Here is a 19,192-nt window from a genome sequence, read left to right on the forward strand (position 1 = left end):
CCAGGGAGTGGAAGTCTGCCTTTACTGTATGACAAGCCCAAACACACCACTAGATTCATAGTGACTTCTTTCTTTATGGAATAAAATTGTACAGAGAGACCAAATGACCAAAAGCATCTTAAATCTACAGCAGAGTTGCAACAAGTTGATTCAATGCTTTGAACAACCAAATATCCTGAAAATTGTGCTTGAATGCTTCCAGTAAATGATACAAGCTGAAAAACTAAGATTTTAATCATGAATACATTTTATTATTTAAGGAAAAGACTTTAAAAAAAACCCAAAACAAAGTAACATCACACAGTTGAAAATATTTTTTTCTACAAAGCAAAAATGACAGTAATATCAACCAGATAATTACAATTTGTACATTCATATAAATTTCAGCAAATGACATGAAAATATTTTATTAATCCCTGAAGAGGAAATTATAAATGATAAAAAAAATATTAAAATCAAAGCAAAGCAATTCAAGGTCATAGTTCACTAACATTTAGGCTCAGAACAACAACACAGCGCCGTTCCTGCAAAGACTCGATGAAAACTTCTCGCATTGACTCCACCAGGGTGTGTGGTCTCTCCTGAATGGTCAACAGTTTCTGCTCCTCAGTCAGCCGCATGCTGTGTTGTTTGTAGTCCAGGGTGTACCCAAACTGATCTGAGTGAAACTAGCTATGTCTTTCTTTACTCTGCTGCAGTCAATATATTTACATAAGGCAATGCAGCTGTGTAATATCAGCAGGTACAGATGCAAACCCCCTCAGACCTCAGCAGTTTTCCTCTCAGTATGTCAAGGAAATACTTAAAAAAAAAAACTCTTTAGTTTGGCCTGTTAAAGTAGCCAAAGAGGTGACAAACAACCGCCTTATGGGTATGCAGTTTTGCTGTCAGCAATTTCTACTTTACTGTTGTTACAAAGTTACAATTCAAAGCAATTCCAGCTTTCAAACATAAACTGTGTTTACACCTTGTTTGCTTCAGATTTTGTCAACAGTGAAGAACATAGTACAAACAGAAACATATACAACAAAACCAGAAACATGTAGACCTGTAACTAAATTACATCAGTTTGTTTGGTAGATCAGACAGTGTATTTGTTCTCACCCTGCCGCTGAGTTTTATGGTAGTGGGTGTAGCTGTTGTACAGCTCGTTGAAGACCTCTCTGACTCCTACATGTAGACTGGTCTTCAGAAACTTGAGATCTTGCTCCATGCACATGTCCAGTACACAATAGATGCCCTCAGTAAGATGCATCTTAATATCTGGTCGCAATGTAACCTGGAGAGGGGGGAAAAAGTCATTGTTACAAATGAAGACAGTCGAGGAAACAGGAATTTTAAATATGGCTTTTCAGTTTCAGATGAAATTAAGGTCAATGTTTGCCTAACTCAAAAATCTCTTTACTTCATAAAATTCAATCAATGTGGCCAACATGCCAAGTTGATTTCTTCTTTTTAAAATACATTCTTAAATCAAGTTTTTTTCCATATAAATCTTTACAAAATCAAGCATTGTATCAAATATCCAAAATTTGAATTTAGAGACATCCACACAGGTATCCACTTTGTGCACACTAATCCCAGTTAAGTTCAATAAAAATTTATCAGGCAACATGACATGGCAGTTTTGCATTTTTTTTTTAACCACATTATCTTCTTTTATAAATTGTATAAACACAAATCCAGCCGAAGTGCCCTAATACTGCTGCAGATGACAGGTTAATTCTCTGACAATGGATGTGAATAATACACCAGAATGACAGCAGCATTTTGTTCAGCAAGCAAGAAAACCAACACTGCAATGAGTGTGGCTTTCTTCACCCATACAAAAAAAAAGCATAATAGTAAAAAACAATCATTGTGCTCGGTGAACCCTGTTAAACAAGCTGGGAGGATATTCAATAGCTGCTGCTTATTCATCTCTGTTACATTATACTCCCACAGGTGTACAGGTGATACACAACATGACCTGATGCAATCTAAAGAGACCAAAATCCTCAGATGTTTGTCAGACACCACGAAAAAGCAAGGAGGTGACAGCTCCTCTGAGCAGGAGGACCTATTAAATGATTAGATAAAACCTGACTCACCTAATGACAGACATCACTTTATGGGTTTCTGTGAACAGCTTAACAATGAGATGTGATGTTCAGTCTACAAAAAGGCTGCAAAATGTCTGAATGCCTGGTGTTGTGATTACATCTGCATATTGATAACATTTAACTTGTTTTTAAAATGCAAAGGCTGAATATTAAAGTTTGTTAGTTATTCATTACACAATTTCAAAACCTGCTCAAATTCATTCATACAAATGTATAAAAAATTATCATAACCTTTTACATCAAAGGATTTGAGCACTTATATGGCTGATCAAAACACTGAATTACACAAAATTAAATGTTGATTTGATAACAGGCATGTTGCACTAAACGAGCTGAATATTGCTTAATAGTGATGCAAGGCCAAACATATCTGGGGATAAGTACTGAGAACCTACTGTAACCACTGAATAAGCATTCAAGTAGACTAAAATCGATGAAATGGAAGTTGTTCGAGTTGTTTTTTTTTTTTGAAGAGGACAATAAAGCCAATGAAGATTATGTATTTTTCTACTTTTAAATAAGTAAGGACAACTTTTTCTCTGCTTTGTCATTTTTCATCAGGCGTTCTTAGAGAGAGCAGCACATTGATGTAAAGAAGTTCTCCTTGTGGGGACTTTATCTCCTGCTATTAGAACCACTTCTAACATACATGGCCAAATTATCTCAGACTTGCAAAGAATGACCTTGATTTTAAAAGGCTTTACCAAAGGATGAAATGAACATAGTTTCTCAGTGATTAAATGATTCACACAACTAAACGATTGCAAAACTTCTCCACATTACTTCTGTCCTGTCAACGTCTGTCAGACAATCTGGATGGTATTTTTATTCTTCCTTTTTATGAGTAATTTCTTCTGGAAACTGCTGAGTCAGGCTGGCATCAAGTTAAACACAGTTTGGCAGCAGACAGGACTCACACTTATAAGCCAGACATGACTCACTGTACTGAGGAAACATAGAACCTTAAGCTTTACTTCAGCATGAGGAGTTATGATAATCCAGGACCTGTCGCTGAGATTTGTGAACATCTACAGTTTAGCTAATGGAGACGTTTCCCAGCTCTGCCTCTGAGCGTCAACATCTCTTGTTATTCAGGTTAAATTAAATGTGGTAGATTAGCTGACCTCCTGAAGGCTAAATGACACGTTTGTATGTTACTCACAGCTGTAGAATATTACAGGGGGTGCCAGCCTGGATAGGAAGAGGGACTGTGTTGACTTTGTGTGACATTATGACTGTATTAAAGCATCTGTGTGCATATATTCTGTGCTGGCACTGAACCCCCTTTTTCCAACCAATGAAAGCATCAGAAACCTTTTCCACAGGACATGTAGCTTTTAGACACAGAATACAACCATTGTATGCTTGTGCACATGTATATGCGTGTGTGTACCTTCTGTAGCTCTGTGACGTATTGAGCCACCATGAAGCCTGTCAGTGCAGTGAAGTTCTCTGCTGTAGCGGCAATGTGTGTGTACATCCTTTCTGTCAGTCTGGAGCACTGCAAATACACGTCACTGCCCGCACCTTCAAAAGCATAACCATAATAAAAAAAACAATACATGACAGCATTTCTCATACATATAGTACAAGTAAAAAGTTCAGATACACTTTCCCATGAAATAAAAATGGATTGATGTGTCCAAACGTTTGACTGCTATTGGGGCTCAAAATGAGTCAATATGGTTATCTTTGTTTTTAACTTTTTCTTCTGCCGAGTGTTGAAATATGACTAAACATGATCGAGTCCCTGCAGTTCCACAATTTCTTCTTCACAGTAATCTAATTCTTTGTTCAATTTCAAGGACAGGAGCACATCAAACCACATGTCAGACCTGGATTGAATGGTATGTGAATATTATTCACTGACAGCTCTCTTACATCAGATGAAAGCTTCGTGCATCAGGCCTTGAGGACTTGATCTACTTTCCTGCAGCTTTTTCCAACTAGCAGTTTTTCACTGAGCACACTTAACCAAAGACCCTGACCTACCTGGGTAAATTAACTTAACTATTTGTACTCACAGAGAAAGGCTTGTTTTTCCATCCTAGGTTTTTTTTATGCATTCATAATTGATAATACAAGAAAACTTGTCTGATCCTGTTACATACAACACCACACAGCCACTAATTACATTTAATACAGTTATGTAATTAAGCAATAATGAGTGGAGAAAACATTTAATCAAAGCTAAGAATAAAATGCTGGTGTGATGCATTCAGAAAGTCTTTTTTGTAAAACTATAACATTCTTTCTGCTTTGCATTTCTTTCTGTTTTCTTTTTGGCCGATGGGAATGCCCATTTTTGTCCTGGAAAAGCAGAAAGCAAAACTACATTTTAAATGTAACACCATTAAAAGCATGATGGCTTATGAAATTCTCCTTTTATATCTAAATGGGCTCATCAATTTTGATTTTGCACTCAAACATTAAGTTGTTCATATGAGGATGGCCTCTCATCTGCAAATCAGATTATTACACATTTGTCTGAGCTGCTGGAGTCTGCTATGTCTGCAACCACCAGTCTACGCCGCAGTGAGTTGCCATGACGTTGGACAATAACGCCTTCAGTGCTAAAATGCAACAATACTTTCCCTTTCAAATCAGAAGAGACCCTGACATTTATGCAATATAAAAGTTTTTTCCAACAGCACTGAAAATTATGACAAAACTGATGTCTGACAGAAGTGTAGATGGTTATAATCATTTGATAAATTACTGCAAAGAGGCTGCCTTACTCATTATTTTATCCAACTGGTAATTAATAATCTTTTATCCAGTTATTTGCAAAAGTAGCATTCCCATCACTGGTTACCTGTGTCACCATCTCCTCTCTGCCGACCCTCCTGCATGATGGACGCCACAAGACGATAGAAGACATTTAGGAAGGACGGAGCTGCTTTTAATATCACCTGAAGGCACATACAGGAAGTGTAAAGTCTTTTAACATTACATACACAAGACTAATTAATTAAGTCAATTACTTATTGATTAAAGACTGTCACACTTAATAGCACTGTTTGTAGACCCCTATATTCATGTAATAAAATGTATGTTTACTTTTGAGGATTTCCAGGTGACTTCATGGTACAGGAGAGTCACCATTGTCTTGAATCCTGCTCAGTTGTACAGTTATAAAGTCATAGTTTTATAAGTTTCTGAGAAACTTTTAGGTTTTAACGGTTTTAAGATGTTTGAAAGAGCTACACAGAAACATTTTATATTTGGGGAAACCAGCCCTGAAATATTTGCTTGTTACATAACCATCACAGTTTTAGCAATGACGGAGTTCCTGTAACTGTACGGATACAACATAACCGAGGTAAGAGTTGGATTTCACTATTTCTCTCTATTGCTTTCTCCTTTAGTCTCTGATGAAGACCTGCTGTGGACAGAAGGAAGTACAGAGAGAATATAAATGAGATGGATGATGTCACCAGCACTGTTTGGAGCTCAGCAATGGTTTCCATCAGCTTTAACCTGCTCCATGCCAACCCTCTCTGCCTGCCAGCTTACCAGTGCCTCTCCTCTTCACCTCCATCCTTTCTGCGCTCCATCCTATCATCCCTCCTCTCTTCACAACAAATCTGTCTTTTTCCAATTTATTCTAAAACTTCCCACATGTATCAAATTCCAATCAGGTCTTCTCCCTAAATCCTTCTTCATTTTTACAACACTCATGCGGGGCTCTCAACTTTGCAGCTTGGATCTGAGAGAGATGTGAGCAATGTTATGATAAATAATGATAAAATGCAGAGTTTTTATATACCTTGACATCTGCAACATACAAATCAATGCAATCATTCAAAGACATAAAACCTAAATGAATATCATAACTGGACTACTGACTAAAATATAGCCAACAACCGCACTTTTTTCTGCAGTTAATCATAATTAATGATGTTGTTACACACAAAACTCAATGAATCAAAATAAGTTTTGAAATTTTGAGAGTTTAAGAGTTTTTTCCCCCAAATTTATTAAATTTTTTGTAGACAAATCAGCTGCTTTTTTAACAGCATTACTCATGTAACTCAGCAGTTGTAAAATATTTTTTGTAAATATCAATTTAAATACTAAAAACAGTACAACATAAAAATGATGATTGTGCAATAACGTCATACTGGTTTAATTAAGCTGTGATGCTGCTCAGCAGAGCTTTCTAGAATAGAGGTGTCAAACTCAACTATGCAGTCGGTCAAAATGTAAAAAAAAAAAAATGTTCAAGTCACCAGCACACGAGTGCCTGCTTATGAAACAATATTACTCAGTAATTAAATTAAAATCGGCTGAATATGTTTTATTTCTAATGGGAACATTTTCCACTGGAACTTTTTTTTAAATCTATAAACAACATAAAAGACTAAATTTATTAATGACGAGAACATTGAAACATCTTAATTATCACATCTCATCCCACTTTAACCTTAAGGTGAGGAATTTTTTTACAGTCAAATTCAAACAACCATATCTTTAGTTTTACTCAGTCAATTAATGTCAAACAAACAAGAGTTTCAAATCTCCAGTTTGAAATGAAGTCAACAAAATGGTCCCCATCCCACCCAGATACAATTCTTTCTTGACTGGCTGTTTGGTAGCTGTGGTTCTATGATAGAGCAAGGTCCGGTCCAACTCCCCAGGAAAATCTTCAAAGTTTTGTTTTTTGTTTTTTTTTTATTTTGTAAAATGTGCTGGTCTTTCTCATATTGTCCTATGATTTCTCAGCATGTGAAATACTCCATGTGCTGTGTACTCCTGGCCAACACATGAGAGTTGAGAGCCCTACAACTTACATCTTATTCTCCTCTGTCCTCTCCTCACCTCGCCTGCATCTTCTCTACTCTCAGCTTTACCTCCCTTCTCCTCCCCTTCTGCCATTTTTTTCATTCATGTCCTTTGTCTTTACTAACATCTGATATCACTTAACTGCTCCTTGGATTCCTTAATTCAGAGCAGCTGCCCCATTTCAGCACTGATCTATCACCATTGTTGTATCTTCTTCAAAAATAAACAAAAGGAGAAAAATATCACAATAACACTGAAACAGCAAGAAGTTTTGTTTGAGCTCTAATGTGAATCTTCACATTTATAATCCCATGTTTCCAGAGAGTGAAAAAGTTTATCCTATTTGAGCGGCTGTAGCTCAGGAGGAAGAGCAGTTGTCCTTCAACAGGTAAGTTGAGGGATCAATTCCAGGCTTCCCCTGAAATGCCGAAGTGTCCTAGGGCAAGACACTGAACCCCAAACTGCCCCCCGATGTGCCTATCGGGGTATGAGTGTGTTGAATGAGTGTGTGTGTGAATGGGTGAATGTGACAAGTAGTGTAAAGCGCTTTGAGTGGTCTGTATGACTAGAAAAGCGCTATAGAAGTACAAGTCCATTTACCATTTGTGATGGAAAGTCTTTCACCAGTAAAAGACGAAAATGTGGATGTTATGAGGTTTTTATGCAGCTGCACCATGACTCCGGTGAGCTGCAATATCCTTTGGTAGAAAATGATATTCTTCTGTGGACTATCCCGAGTGCCCGCCAGCGCCACATAAAGCACTATCTTCATACTATCACTATTCAAACCAGCATCCCTGAACAACAGCAATTTTTCCTAAACAATAGCAAAGGTTCAGTTTCTTAAGGAGGGGAGATAATACAATTTTAAGAATTAGGATTGAAAAATGCCACAGTGATTTGAAGCATTATACTTCATATTAAAATATTATAGCTTTTAAACTTAACATATAGAGTATTTTCACAGCAAATATTGACTTGTGCTTGGTTAATAATGAGATAAAGAATCTTTTTAAAGAAATAAGACTCATTATCCTATATAATGCTCACTATCCTTCATCCCAAGAAAAAGATAGAGAGAAGTCAGAGGAATTTTAGCTCTGTGTGGTGACAGTATACTGCCTCTAATACCTCCATAACTGAAGTATAGCAGCTTTTATGCAAAAAACTACAAGTACTTACATTTCACTGGGCTTTTGACATTTTAGCATTGTTCTTCTGAAGCAGTTTGGCGTCATATCACATATAGAGTGAGTTTAACCAATATTTGAGTTTCTGCTTTCCTTGTGTCTTAATTGTGAAGATATTCAGACAAAAGTACATATCTAAAGGCTGAAATTACCGAGTGAAACGAATACTGAATGTCTGTGACTGTTTGGGCACTTTGATGTATGATCCTTATGTGTTCTGGCATCACAAATAGATCATCTACACATCTACTTCGATACATTGTGTCCACTTCCAGATGCTTTAATTTAAAAAAATTAACATAATAACCACTCCCTTTTTTCCCCATAAATTTTCCACATTATTAATTCCTCAACTGAACCAATCACACATTTCTTTGCCTCTTATTACCTGCGGATGACACTGGATGATGGAGAATAGCGCCTCATGAACAGCCAGGAACACAGAGTGGTAGACAGATGGAGACAAGTGGTCAAGAGGAAGTGAATGGAGTGCTCCAAAGATCAAAATCACATGATGAGGGTTGGTGATGAGACCCTCCCCCTGGCGCAGCAGTGATGTCATCGATGTCACCGTGGGAACAGTAAAGGGAAGTGTCAGAGAGACATCCTGACTGGCCGATCTTACCAGGAACTGTCACAAAGAAAGATAACGTACATATCAGAGAAGCATATTCAGACACCACTATGAGAACAAGTAGGCAGAAAATGTGCAAACAAGCATGATATAAAAGATTTCCTTCATTTCAACTTACATATCCAACAGCACTGAAAACCTAATCATATGCATTTTAACACCTGGCTTGTTATCACAGCCTCATGAGATGAACCATCTCCTGCGCAAAAGAGCATTTATTTGTTTAAAAAAAATAAAAAAAGTTCTCAATATACCACATGTGTGAGTGCTAACTTGCAAGGCTCTCTGTGAAAATGTAAATCCATCTATCTTAACAAAAGTCACAAAACTTTCATATGATTTGTGTGAACACAGTTACAGTATGTTAATATGAAGCATGCAGAAACTAGACGGCATTGATCTATAAACAGTTATTTTCTTTACATCACCCTCACTTGATAATAGGGGAGAGCCAGTTTTGTAACAGCATAAAAAAATAATTATTTTTTTCATCCTATTCTCTGTTTACAATATCATTTATTTCCAACTACCAGTGCGCGCTGACAGGAGCATATTTCTTTGTGAGACGTTAAAACAGGGGTGTCCAAAGTTGGTCCTCGAGGGACGCCTTTCTGCAGGTTTTTGATGTATCCCTATTCCATCACACCTGGCTCAAATTAAATTAAACCAACAATCGATGAAGTTCAACGCAATGACTCATGAATTGATTCAGGTGTGTTGGAACAGGCATACATTGAAAACCTGCAGGATTGTGGCCTTCAAGGATCAAAGCTGGACACCCCTGCATTGGAACAACCACGACTATAAGAAATTTTTTTTAGGACTTTCATAAACACTTTTAAAGTGTTTAACATAGCAGAGATAAAAGAAAAACAATAAAGTCAAACCATTCAAGAAAATCAACAAGAAACAAGAAATTCTAGAGCGGATTCCATGAAAGTTACTCAACAGAGACTGAGGGGAAAAAGTCAGACATAAATTAGCGCCATCTCCTAATCAAGACTCAAGTTTTTCCAAAGACGAAATTCATCCTGATCTAATCCATATGGATTCAAGACAGACTTGCATAGATTCACTCAGTGCAGCACCTGGGATATCTAACAAGCCCAAATGAATAGATGAACAGGTGGATTAATTGGCAGATCAAATGATGCTGATGGATCTGTACTAATTAAAAACATTCTCACCAAAAACAGGCAAAATCACAGTCACTATAAAGGACCGGGGAGGAACTATAGCAGAAAATTACCCAATGTGTTGGTCATGTAAGTGTTCCATGTTCAAATGTACTTAATTTTTAATATTATTCTGTGTCTTTTTTTTTTTTTTTTTTTTTTTTAAATCACCCACAAAATTCTTTAAATTCTAAATTCAGTCTTCTATATAATCAAATTGATCTTGTCTTCTTGTTTTGCTTATGAATATACTTTCAAATAGATTATGTGACCATATTATCAGAATAATATCTACATTTTAGTTTATTAATTGGTTCTACTGAGTTAAGCGCAAGTTACTACCTAGTAATCATGAAGCAAAATAACTGTTATTTCATGAAATAGAAATTAAATTAAGCATAATGATTGACTATTTTCATATTATTACCATTATATCTGAAAAGAAGTAATCTGAGAGGACAATGACAAATGTGACAATATGTGAAAATAAAATCCAAATATATCCAATAATAGCCACCAGCTTATTAACTCAATTTTATGATTTTAAGAGTTTTCAATATTTATAAATGTAGCCACAAAGAAAAAGACTCTGGACAAAGCTGGAAAATTAGCCTGGTCGGAAGCAGACTTGATCTCATGCACAGGTTTCCAGGGTAACTCAACTGGGGCTCATTTAGGCCACAGAGATGGAGCAGAACTTAATGAGACCAGACTTGTTAAAATAAGGAGGACTTTTCTCTGAAACAGCTTTATGGAATACCCTCCTGGTTAGTGAATCTGAGATACATGCCACAGCAAAGCTATTTAAGGCTTTGTAGGTGAGCAGTAAGATTTTGAAATCAATACAAAGCAAGCACAAGACTGATTTATCCTACTATTTTACACCAGTCAAGACTTATGCAGCAAATTTTAAATTAACAGGAGGTGATAGAGGGAGCCCTGACTGAAACCAGAGTACAGCAAATTGAAGTAGTTAAGGTGAGAAAAGGAAAAGCATCCCTGATGAGTATCATTACACACCTCCAATTACAATGAAAGGGTTCAACTTGCCTAAATTTAGAGGGTATCTCCTCCTAACAACAGGGCAGAGAACTGCACTAGTAAACAGGATTTCTGTATAAAATACTACCTTGTTTAGGTCTGAAAGCTTTGGTGCCCCGAAATGATTAGTTAAACACCAGCATTGAGTCAAATAGCTCTGACGCAAACCTGAAAATATCAAACATGTATTTATGTGCATTTTGCGTCCATGAGTAGCTGAGAAGTGAGAAGTGCATGTGTAGTATTCTCACTCTAGCAGTGTGTGTGTGTGTGTGTGTGTGTGTGTGTGTGTGTGTGTGTGTGTTGTTTTCTCACCACCATAGCAGATATGATGTGTGGTACAATGAGCCACAGAGCTTTAGAGCAGGCCTCAGGTAGTGGACAACAGGACAGAAGCTTAATTATGATGACTGCTGACAGCACCTCCTGGAGGGCAGTAAGAAAGGGCCAAAGTTGAAAAAAGCTCATCTACTAGATAATTAAAAGAGGGAGGGGGGCAGATCTTGTACTGCAAAGTATAAACAATATTAATTAAAATACTTAATATGTTGAGTTATGCATTAAAACACTTACAAAGTACATATGAGTCTGTATGAAATAAGAATTACAACACAAATGTAAAAATACCTATACAACAACAGATTGGGGCAAGTTATATAGAAAACTATGAATGCATTGAGTGAAGACCATCTTAAGGTTGGAGCTTGGAGCTGCCATGAGCAATAGTAAGCTGATTCAAAGAACTTGATCATCTAATTGTTGTAATATCAAACTAAACCTGCAATGCAGGTCATGGATTAAACGGCAGTTGTATAAAAACTACAACATCTGCGTCTGAAATGCAGCAGAGAACTTTACTGGAAAAAAAACAATAACTTGTGTCAAAAAGACTCAAAATAGTATCTAAGCACAATATTTTACGTAAATATTTTAGTCATTTTGTATTAGTTATTTTCTATCAAAGTAATTCAATACCAGAGTAATTATCGTTCACTTGGGACAAAAGTAGAGTCTAGAGACAGTGAGAATATAATCAGACCTGATCTGAGCCTCACCCTGTGGTTTCCTGCCCTCAGCTTGCTAATATCCAGCCCTTCTCTGATCATCAGTAGAAGCAGGTTGAACTGACTTATACTGCTTTTCTCCACGAGGTGGCGTAGCAGCTCCTGCACTGCTGGCTCCAGCTCACCAATATCAGTAGAGGACAGCCAAGGTGCTGAAAGCAAAGTGTTTAACATTCAGAGCAGGGTTTTAACATTCAGTTTCACCCATCAGTAAAATCTAAGTGTATTATTCAGCTTGTTTAATCTTTGTAAGCAATAAAGAAGACAAAAACACTAAATCAAATTTAACCTGCAATGCCCCCTTCCCCCACAACCAAGTAAAAACAAAACACAAGAAACATACAATAAACAATGCAATGAGGCTTACTTGATTCACTCTTTTAAAAAAAAGAGAGAGAAAAAGTTAAATATCCAATAAATGACTCCTGTTGATCTCCAAACCCACTGGCAAAAACATGATACAAATATTGGTCTTTAGTTAAACTGAAAAGCAGATTTTCTTAAAGAGCAAGTGCAAACTGCTCCCTCAGTTGCAAATTGGCGTCAATACATTAAAACATGCCAACAATATTACTCAAAGACCTTTTGAAATGAGCAAATGTTGCTTTCTGATGAGGTCTCATACCTGCCAGCAGTCTGTGAAGATTCTGCACCATCTGCATAAATAGCGCTTCCAACTCCTTTCCTCCCTCCTTTGCTTCTTCTCTCTTTTCTGTTATCTTTTCCAGTGCTGTGTAGAAAGCAGAGAGGAAATGGAGAGAGGAAACCAGAAAGTCCATGGGCCTGGGGGCGGAGTTTAATTCTCTGAGAATCTGTTGACAGAAGCCATGGTAAAGAGTCTTGTGTATCAGAGTAAGCTGGGTGCCACTCTGCTCGCTCTCGCTCTTCATGAAAAGTGGGGTCACCTCACATTGCAACAAGACGGTAACAACTTCTACAATGAAAACTTGGCCAAAGATGCTTGCTGGCTGGATGAAGGTCTCCTTGTTAGTGTGGGGCTTCATGATGAACTCAACAGCTGGTCCCAAAGATGCAGTTGTTCTAGCAAGGATTTGGGTTAAAGTTTGATCCATTGGCTTACTTCTTCCTAAGTTGGAGGTTATTGCCTGGGAGAATGAAGTAAGAAATGCCAGCAGAAGATGAGCAGACATCATAGATGCTCCAGATGAGGATTGCAGAATTTGTCTACCTGCCATTTCCTTGCTGGTAAGATAAGAAGCAAACTGGTCTAGGTTGAGTCTGACACTGCTGTTTCTGACTATAATCAAGTTGACCAAAGTTCTTATAAAACCCTGAGCTGCTTTGACCAAATTCACCCAACTAGCACTGCAGATTGATCCAACGCTTACACTGTTGCTGTTGAGGAGACACGACACAGTAGTTTCAAGCAAAGTACCACCGTGAATGAGCTTCAAAACACTTTGGAAAGCTCTTCCCTCCAGAAGATAATCCAAAAGCCTGAGAAGCTTTGTTAGAAATAGAGCATCATCTTCAGATTCAGGACAGTCTGTAATCATCTGGTCCAGCTGCCTAGAGGTGGACGTCAACAAGAAGAGGAGGAGGAGAAAAAGAGAGGAAAGATCCTCAGAATTCATCCCATCTTGGTTGAGCTTTGATATGATTTGAATCAAGTTTACCAACTCCGTAGTTTGTGTGTCTCTCAGCAGAATGTACACATCTCCAGTTTTAGAAGATAGCAAGATATCCTCAACTATGGCCTCTTTCCTCACCAGTGTGGACACAAGTTGACTTATATCTCTCTCGGGAGAATTGACTCCAATTTCTTTTTCAAGGAATGTCAGAAACATAGGACAAATTTTGGGTTTATTTCCTGCCTTGAGAACACTGACAATCCTCTGCATGAAGGAATGAATTGTGGCAGAGAGCAGTGAGGCCATCTCAGCAAATGTTGGACTTGCAATTAGCTGTGAAGATATGATGGAGAAACTCAGCCAGCCAGGAGGCTTGTCTTTGGGCCTTTCAATCTGTCTATTCAGCAATGAACTGACAAGGATGTGTGCTATTTGGCCGACCTCTTCTTCACTCAGGTGAGGAAGAATCAATGGCAAGTTGGATGTGACAAGGTGCCAGTGTGCTACATGGTAGTTGCTGGAATTCACACTGCCTATCTGCCCATCCCATCCCTGCTCTCCATCAGGTCTCACCTCAAGCTCTGACTTAGCTAAAATAAACCGGGCTGCGCTGTTCAGTGTTGCTTCTGTGCTGGGTTCATGGAGTAAACTGCTCGCCAACAAAATCTTCTTCATCTGCTGCAAAGAGAGGCATTTGAGCAGAAAACGGCTCATGGGGCTGCAAAAGGGGGAGTGATGGAGACTCTCCATGTGAAGTACAAATGAAGAACTGGAAGAAGCGTCACTTTCTCCAATAGATGCAATAGGGGATGAATCAACAGGTGTGTATTTGCTGCAGTAATAGTGAAAGAGAGAGTCCACTTCCACCCAAGTGTATCTGAGCAGGAGAGCTGCCTCCTTGGCCCGATGTTTCCAGAATGTTTCTATTTTTACCTCTGAAACCTTTTCAGACTCTTTGGGGTCCAGACCATTTTTGCCTTTCTTTAGATTCCTTTTAGTTGATGCTGCATCTAGTTTTGAAGGTGTTCTCTCTGAGGGCACGAGATGTAGAACATCATTGACTGTCTGCTGCATCTCCTCGACCAGACGTTTACACTGCTTGACCAAAGGAGCAGGAGAGGCGTTATCTATAGTCTTCAGATTAAATAAAACAACATGAAGCAGCTGACTGAGAGAGGAGAGTTTCCGAGATGCATCTTCTTTCTCTTGATTCTGATGTCCTTCATCAATCTCCATCTTATCTGCCTCTCTTTCTTTCTCCAGGTCAGGTAGTATATAAGAACTGACGCTCTTCAACACTGAGGAGCAGATTTCTAGGATCTGTGAGGGCGGTGTATCCAGAAAACAGGTCCTGAGCAACGTGGTGATGCCTTCAGAAAGAAGAGGTGGTCGGCGGTCATCCAGAGCTGGCTGACAAATCACAGAAAGGAGGACAGAGAAGAGACGAGGCAGCTGACGGAGCTTAGTGTAGATCTGAAGGAGGCTGCACACCAGGAGCTGTTGGGAAAGAGACAAACATGTTCCCCTGAATGATGAGGATTTTACCCTTAAAAATATTATGTACCGATAATACTGAATCCATTTAATTTCTGAAATCTGAATGTGATTGCTTTAAATCTATACCTGTCTGGCCCGTTGCACTTGTGCTTCCATGTCTTCAGCGTCTATCCAAGCTGAGGATAACAGCTGGTCCAAGTCAGGTTCAAGAATCAGATGATTGAGACTCAAAAGCACCTTTAAACAGCGGTACCATGAAGATATGCTGAAAATCAAGAGAGGCAGATTTTCCAATTACCACCAGTAAAATATCAGCAGATTTACTATTTAAGTCAAAACTAAATAAAGAAAACTGCTCATTACCTTGGATGGGCCTCATTGAAGAGTATTTGTGCCAAGGATCTGTAAAAGTTAAGCTGGACCTCTTTGTGTCGTATCCTGTCTGCAGCAACATTATAAATGTCTGCTGACAAAGCCTGGCTTAGCAAAGACTCCACAGCCTGCAGAGCCAGGTTCCAGCTTTCTGGGGTACAGGGGGAGGCTGGAGGAGACTTTCGTCCAGGAGGAACAGCGCCGTGAGCCTCTGCTTTGGCAGTTGCAACAGAGTATCCATCAGGATGAAGATCTAATACTGGGACCAATCTGATGAGAAAATAGAAGCAAAGCATTCTCCGCTCCTCTTCGGTTTCTCCTTTCCCCTTTCCATAACTTTCCAGGAAAAACTTAAAAAGCAGAGTTAATGCATCAGATTTCACAGAGTAGAGCAGAGACGGCTCACAGTAGCCTTGGGAAGTTAGTTTGCTAAGTATAACATTGACTGGCTTCAAAAGCCCTTTGGTCCCACCAGATCCACATTTCCCAGAATCCTCTTTAGCTGGAAGAAGCTCCCCCTTGTATGAAGCCAGGTGCTCAGAGGGGAAGAGAGCTAGCTGGAGGACGGTGTCTATCTTGACACGTATATCTCTGCGTAGCTGCTGACTGAGATGGATGCGTGTGGGTGATGATGCTAACTCCTTAGAGGTCAGCAGGTATCTTAGCAGGACTAATGGTTGGATCAGCTGGTTGGTGACCATGGTAAAGACTCTGTTTGGGTTGGCTTGTTGTCTCTGCACTGACAAATAGCATGACAGCACCTGAAGCAACACTTCAAATAAATTAGCTACAGGGTGGCTTTTCTTTGGCTTGGAGTGGGTGTTAGCATCAACCTCTGGCAGCCCTGGGGGACTGCTTCCAGTGATCTGCTCAACTTTGGAAGTTTCCAAAGCGGTAGCATGTTCGTTCTGAGAAGACTCTGTGATCAGTCCACTTTCACATGTGTCACACTCTGTAATTTGGTGTTCTGTGTGCAATGACTTCTGTATCTTGTGGCAGGCCAGCAAGCAGAACTTGGACAGCAGATTGACAATAAGTTCATACTTTGAGGTAAAAAGAGATGAGAGTACAGAAGAGGACAAAATGCCTTGAAGGACACTCAGTATGGTTGACGCACACAATGGCGACCGATCATAAGCACATTCCTCCAACTGGTCAAGCAGCAGCTGGAGCAAAAGAGAAGAAAGCAGTCAGTAAAATCTCTACATGTAGAATGATCATTTTTATTCAGAAAGCTTTTACAAATTCTGGATCCAAATAAATGGAAAAACTACAGTCGCACATTAATCCAATATGTAACAATTCAGTTTAACATCAGAGGCAAAGCCAAGAAAAGCTTAACCTAAGAAGTGTTGCTACATTACATTAATAAATAGTAACCAAACCTGTGCCATATTGAGCCTCAAAGTGATGGTCTTTCCCTGCTTGATGAAAGAATGAAGCTTTTGGCTGTGAAGTGCATCATCAAGGTAGCACCATAACCCTTCCAATATGTCCTGGGAGAACTCCACCTTTTTACTGTACCAGCCTGTGAGGGCATGGGTGCACCAGTCCAACAACACCTAAACAGAAAAAAGCATGACTACTACCAAATGAAAGCACCATAACCAATACCTTGTGAGCATGCTTGATCCATTACCTGTTCTTTGTTTGGTAGCAGGCAATGCGAGGATATCCACGCAAAACGTGCCAGCTTCAGCTTGTCCTCCCACGGAGTCTGCAGACTCTTCAGTTTCAGATGGATACCTGAGTATATGGCAGCCATAGCTGCAGCTACAGGGGCACAAATCCTCCTCTGCTCTTCTCTGTGCTCAGAGGAAAAAATGTCACAGAAATAACAGGTAACCATGAAGTTAAGATGTATTTTGTGTAGAAACATCAAACTGACAGTAAACCATACAAAACTGTATGATTGTAGGCATTTGTTTCAGAGAGAAAAGCAACAACATAATAAATAACAAGATTATTAGACTCACATGTTTACTCAGACGCCACGGGAATGGCAATAAATATGAGATGTTTCTTTTTACATCCGTTCCCATGGCATACAGCCATCCGACAGTCCGACATCCACAGCCTTGCGCAGGCAGCTAGCGACTGGCTATGCGTGCTAATGTCAAGATAAGCTAATAATAGCGCGGATATTTGTTTGCATGCCAAAAACAAACACGGACTTTTCGTTTTTCTTGTCAATTAAACGTGTTTTGTACATGTAAGTTATCTTACTTACCACTTTTTTACCCACACGTGTCTCCTGTTCTCAGAGTTTGCCGAACTTTCAACTTTCACCCCGCGAAGCCAGGCAGAAGCAATAGAAAGTCAATGTAATGTATCTGCTTAGAGTCGTCTTCATCCTCATTTGGGCCATTCTCTGATTAAAAGCAAATTTGGTCGGGTAAATTGCAGCAGGAGTTGTTGCGAAAAAAAATGTATTTTAATATGTTTTACTTCTCCGTTATATGGAAACAAATCTGCTGAGTGGTTGCAATGAAGTAATTTAAATTGTATGTATGGTATTTTCCAAACATAACGGAAAACAACCTGTTTGTGAGACATGTAATCTATTTTCACTATTAGAGCTTACCAAATTCTAATTGTATCTATGCCAAGTCTTTTAAAGATAATAATTTCACATTGTTTAAATGACAAATCCAGTTTAACTACAAATCTTTTTACAATCATGAGTTTTTTAGCACTAGAAATTAATTGTGACTATAAATGCATCATTATCAAAATTTCAGATTTTTTTTTTTTTTTTAACTTTTTCATTCATTTTATGCAACAACACAAGTTGTGATAGAGATGCTGTTGAGTGGTGTAAAAGAAAAACACAGCATGTGTTGGAAATGATATATGACACAGAAAATTGCTCAACAATGTTTACTTTTAACCATGTATTTATCTTTAGGAGAATACATGAATTTTTTTTTTTTTTTTTTAAAGTTATGAAGGTCAAATGTAATGCGTTTTAGAACAACAGCATTTTCATTTCCACCACAATTTTACATCACAATAAACAAAATTATGGAAATGACATTGTGGGTTTTTTTTTAATCTCATGATGTATTGACATACCAATATCAGTTTTATGCTTAGTATTCAACACACTTATAGTACACAATTTAAAATTCAAATTTTCTTTATTTTTTGTACATTCAAGGGATATGAGCTGTTAGGATGTTTTACTCCCTTCCCTGGAGCTATCCTGCTTTCCAGTAATACATTGCTCATGTATGGAATTGCCCCTTTACAACAATTTTTTTCTATCATTATGTATCCTAAATTAACTTTATTAATAACTATTACTATTATATAATTTATTAAATGTTATCAACATTCAGTCACTACAATAATATAAATATGTGGGGTTTATAATAAGACTATCATTACTTGATTTCTATCGATTTTAGTAGCTTAATAAACATACTATATTCTCTTTTTCAAAACCTTTGTAAGATTACGATTAATGTGGTGTATATTTATGTTATTACAGCTAATAAATGCATTTCTACAATAGAGTTCTTGTTTGTTTGTTTGTTTGTTTTTTATCTTTAGTCCATCCATTTCACAGTTAGCCGACACACATTAGCATGAACGAAAAAAAAAACTAATGAAGCTTCTGATCGTGCGAGGTCAACTAAACTAAGGTTCAGAGTAGACCATAGTCATACGGTTCACAGTTCAGACCACAGACTGTATGAACCATATGAAGTCACGAAAACTCACTCTGGGATCATTTG

The 19,192-nt window shown here is 38.2% G+C and overlaps 1 protein-coding gene across 1 annotated transcript; it reads right to left on the reverse strand.

Annotated features, from left to right (window-relative positions):
- Positions 1–41: 41 nt before the first annotated feature.
- urb2 (URB2 ribosome biogenesis homolog) lies at positions 42–17,745 on the reverse strand. Its single transcript, XM_079261012.1, has 12 exons — positions 17,683–17,745; positions 17,092–17,257; positions 16,838–17,014; positions 15,444–16,618; positions 15,207–15,345; positions 12,617–15,080; positions 11,983–12,143; positions 11,243–11,353; positions 8,466–8,708; positions 4,918–5,014; positions 3,496–3,629; positions 42–1,279 (listed from the first exon to the last, which is right to left on the reverse strand). Exons 2-12 carry the CDS (start codon positions 17,215–17,217, stop codon positions 1,082–1,084), a joined length of 5,025 nt encoding a protein of 1,674 aa, XP_079117138.1. The 5' UTR covers positions 17,218–17,257; positions 17,683–17,745; the 3' UTR covers positions 42–1,081.
- Positions 17,746–19,192: the final 1,447 nt, after the last annotated feature.

The sequence above is a fragment of the Telmatherina bonti genome (genome assembly GCF_933228915.1).
Source record: "Telmatherina bonti genome assembly, chromosome: 1".
Lineage (NCBI taxonomy): Eukaryota > Metazoa > Chordata > Actinopteri > Atheriniformes > Telmatherinidae > Telmatherina > Telmatherina bonti.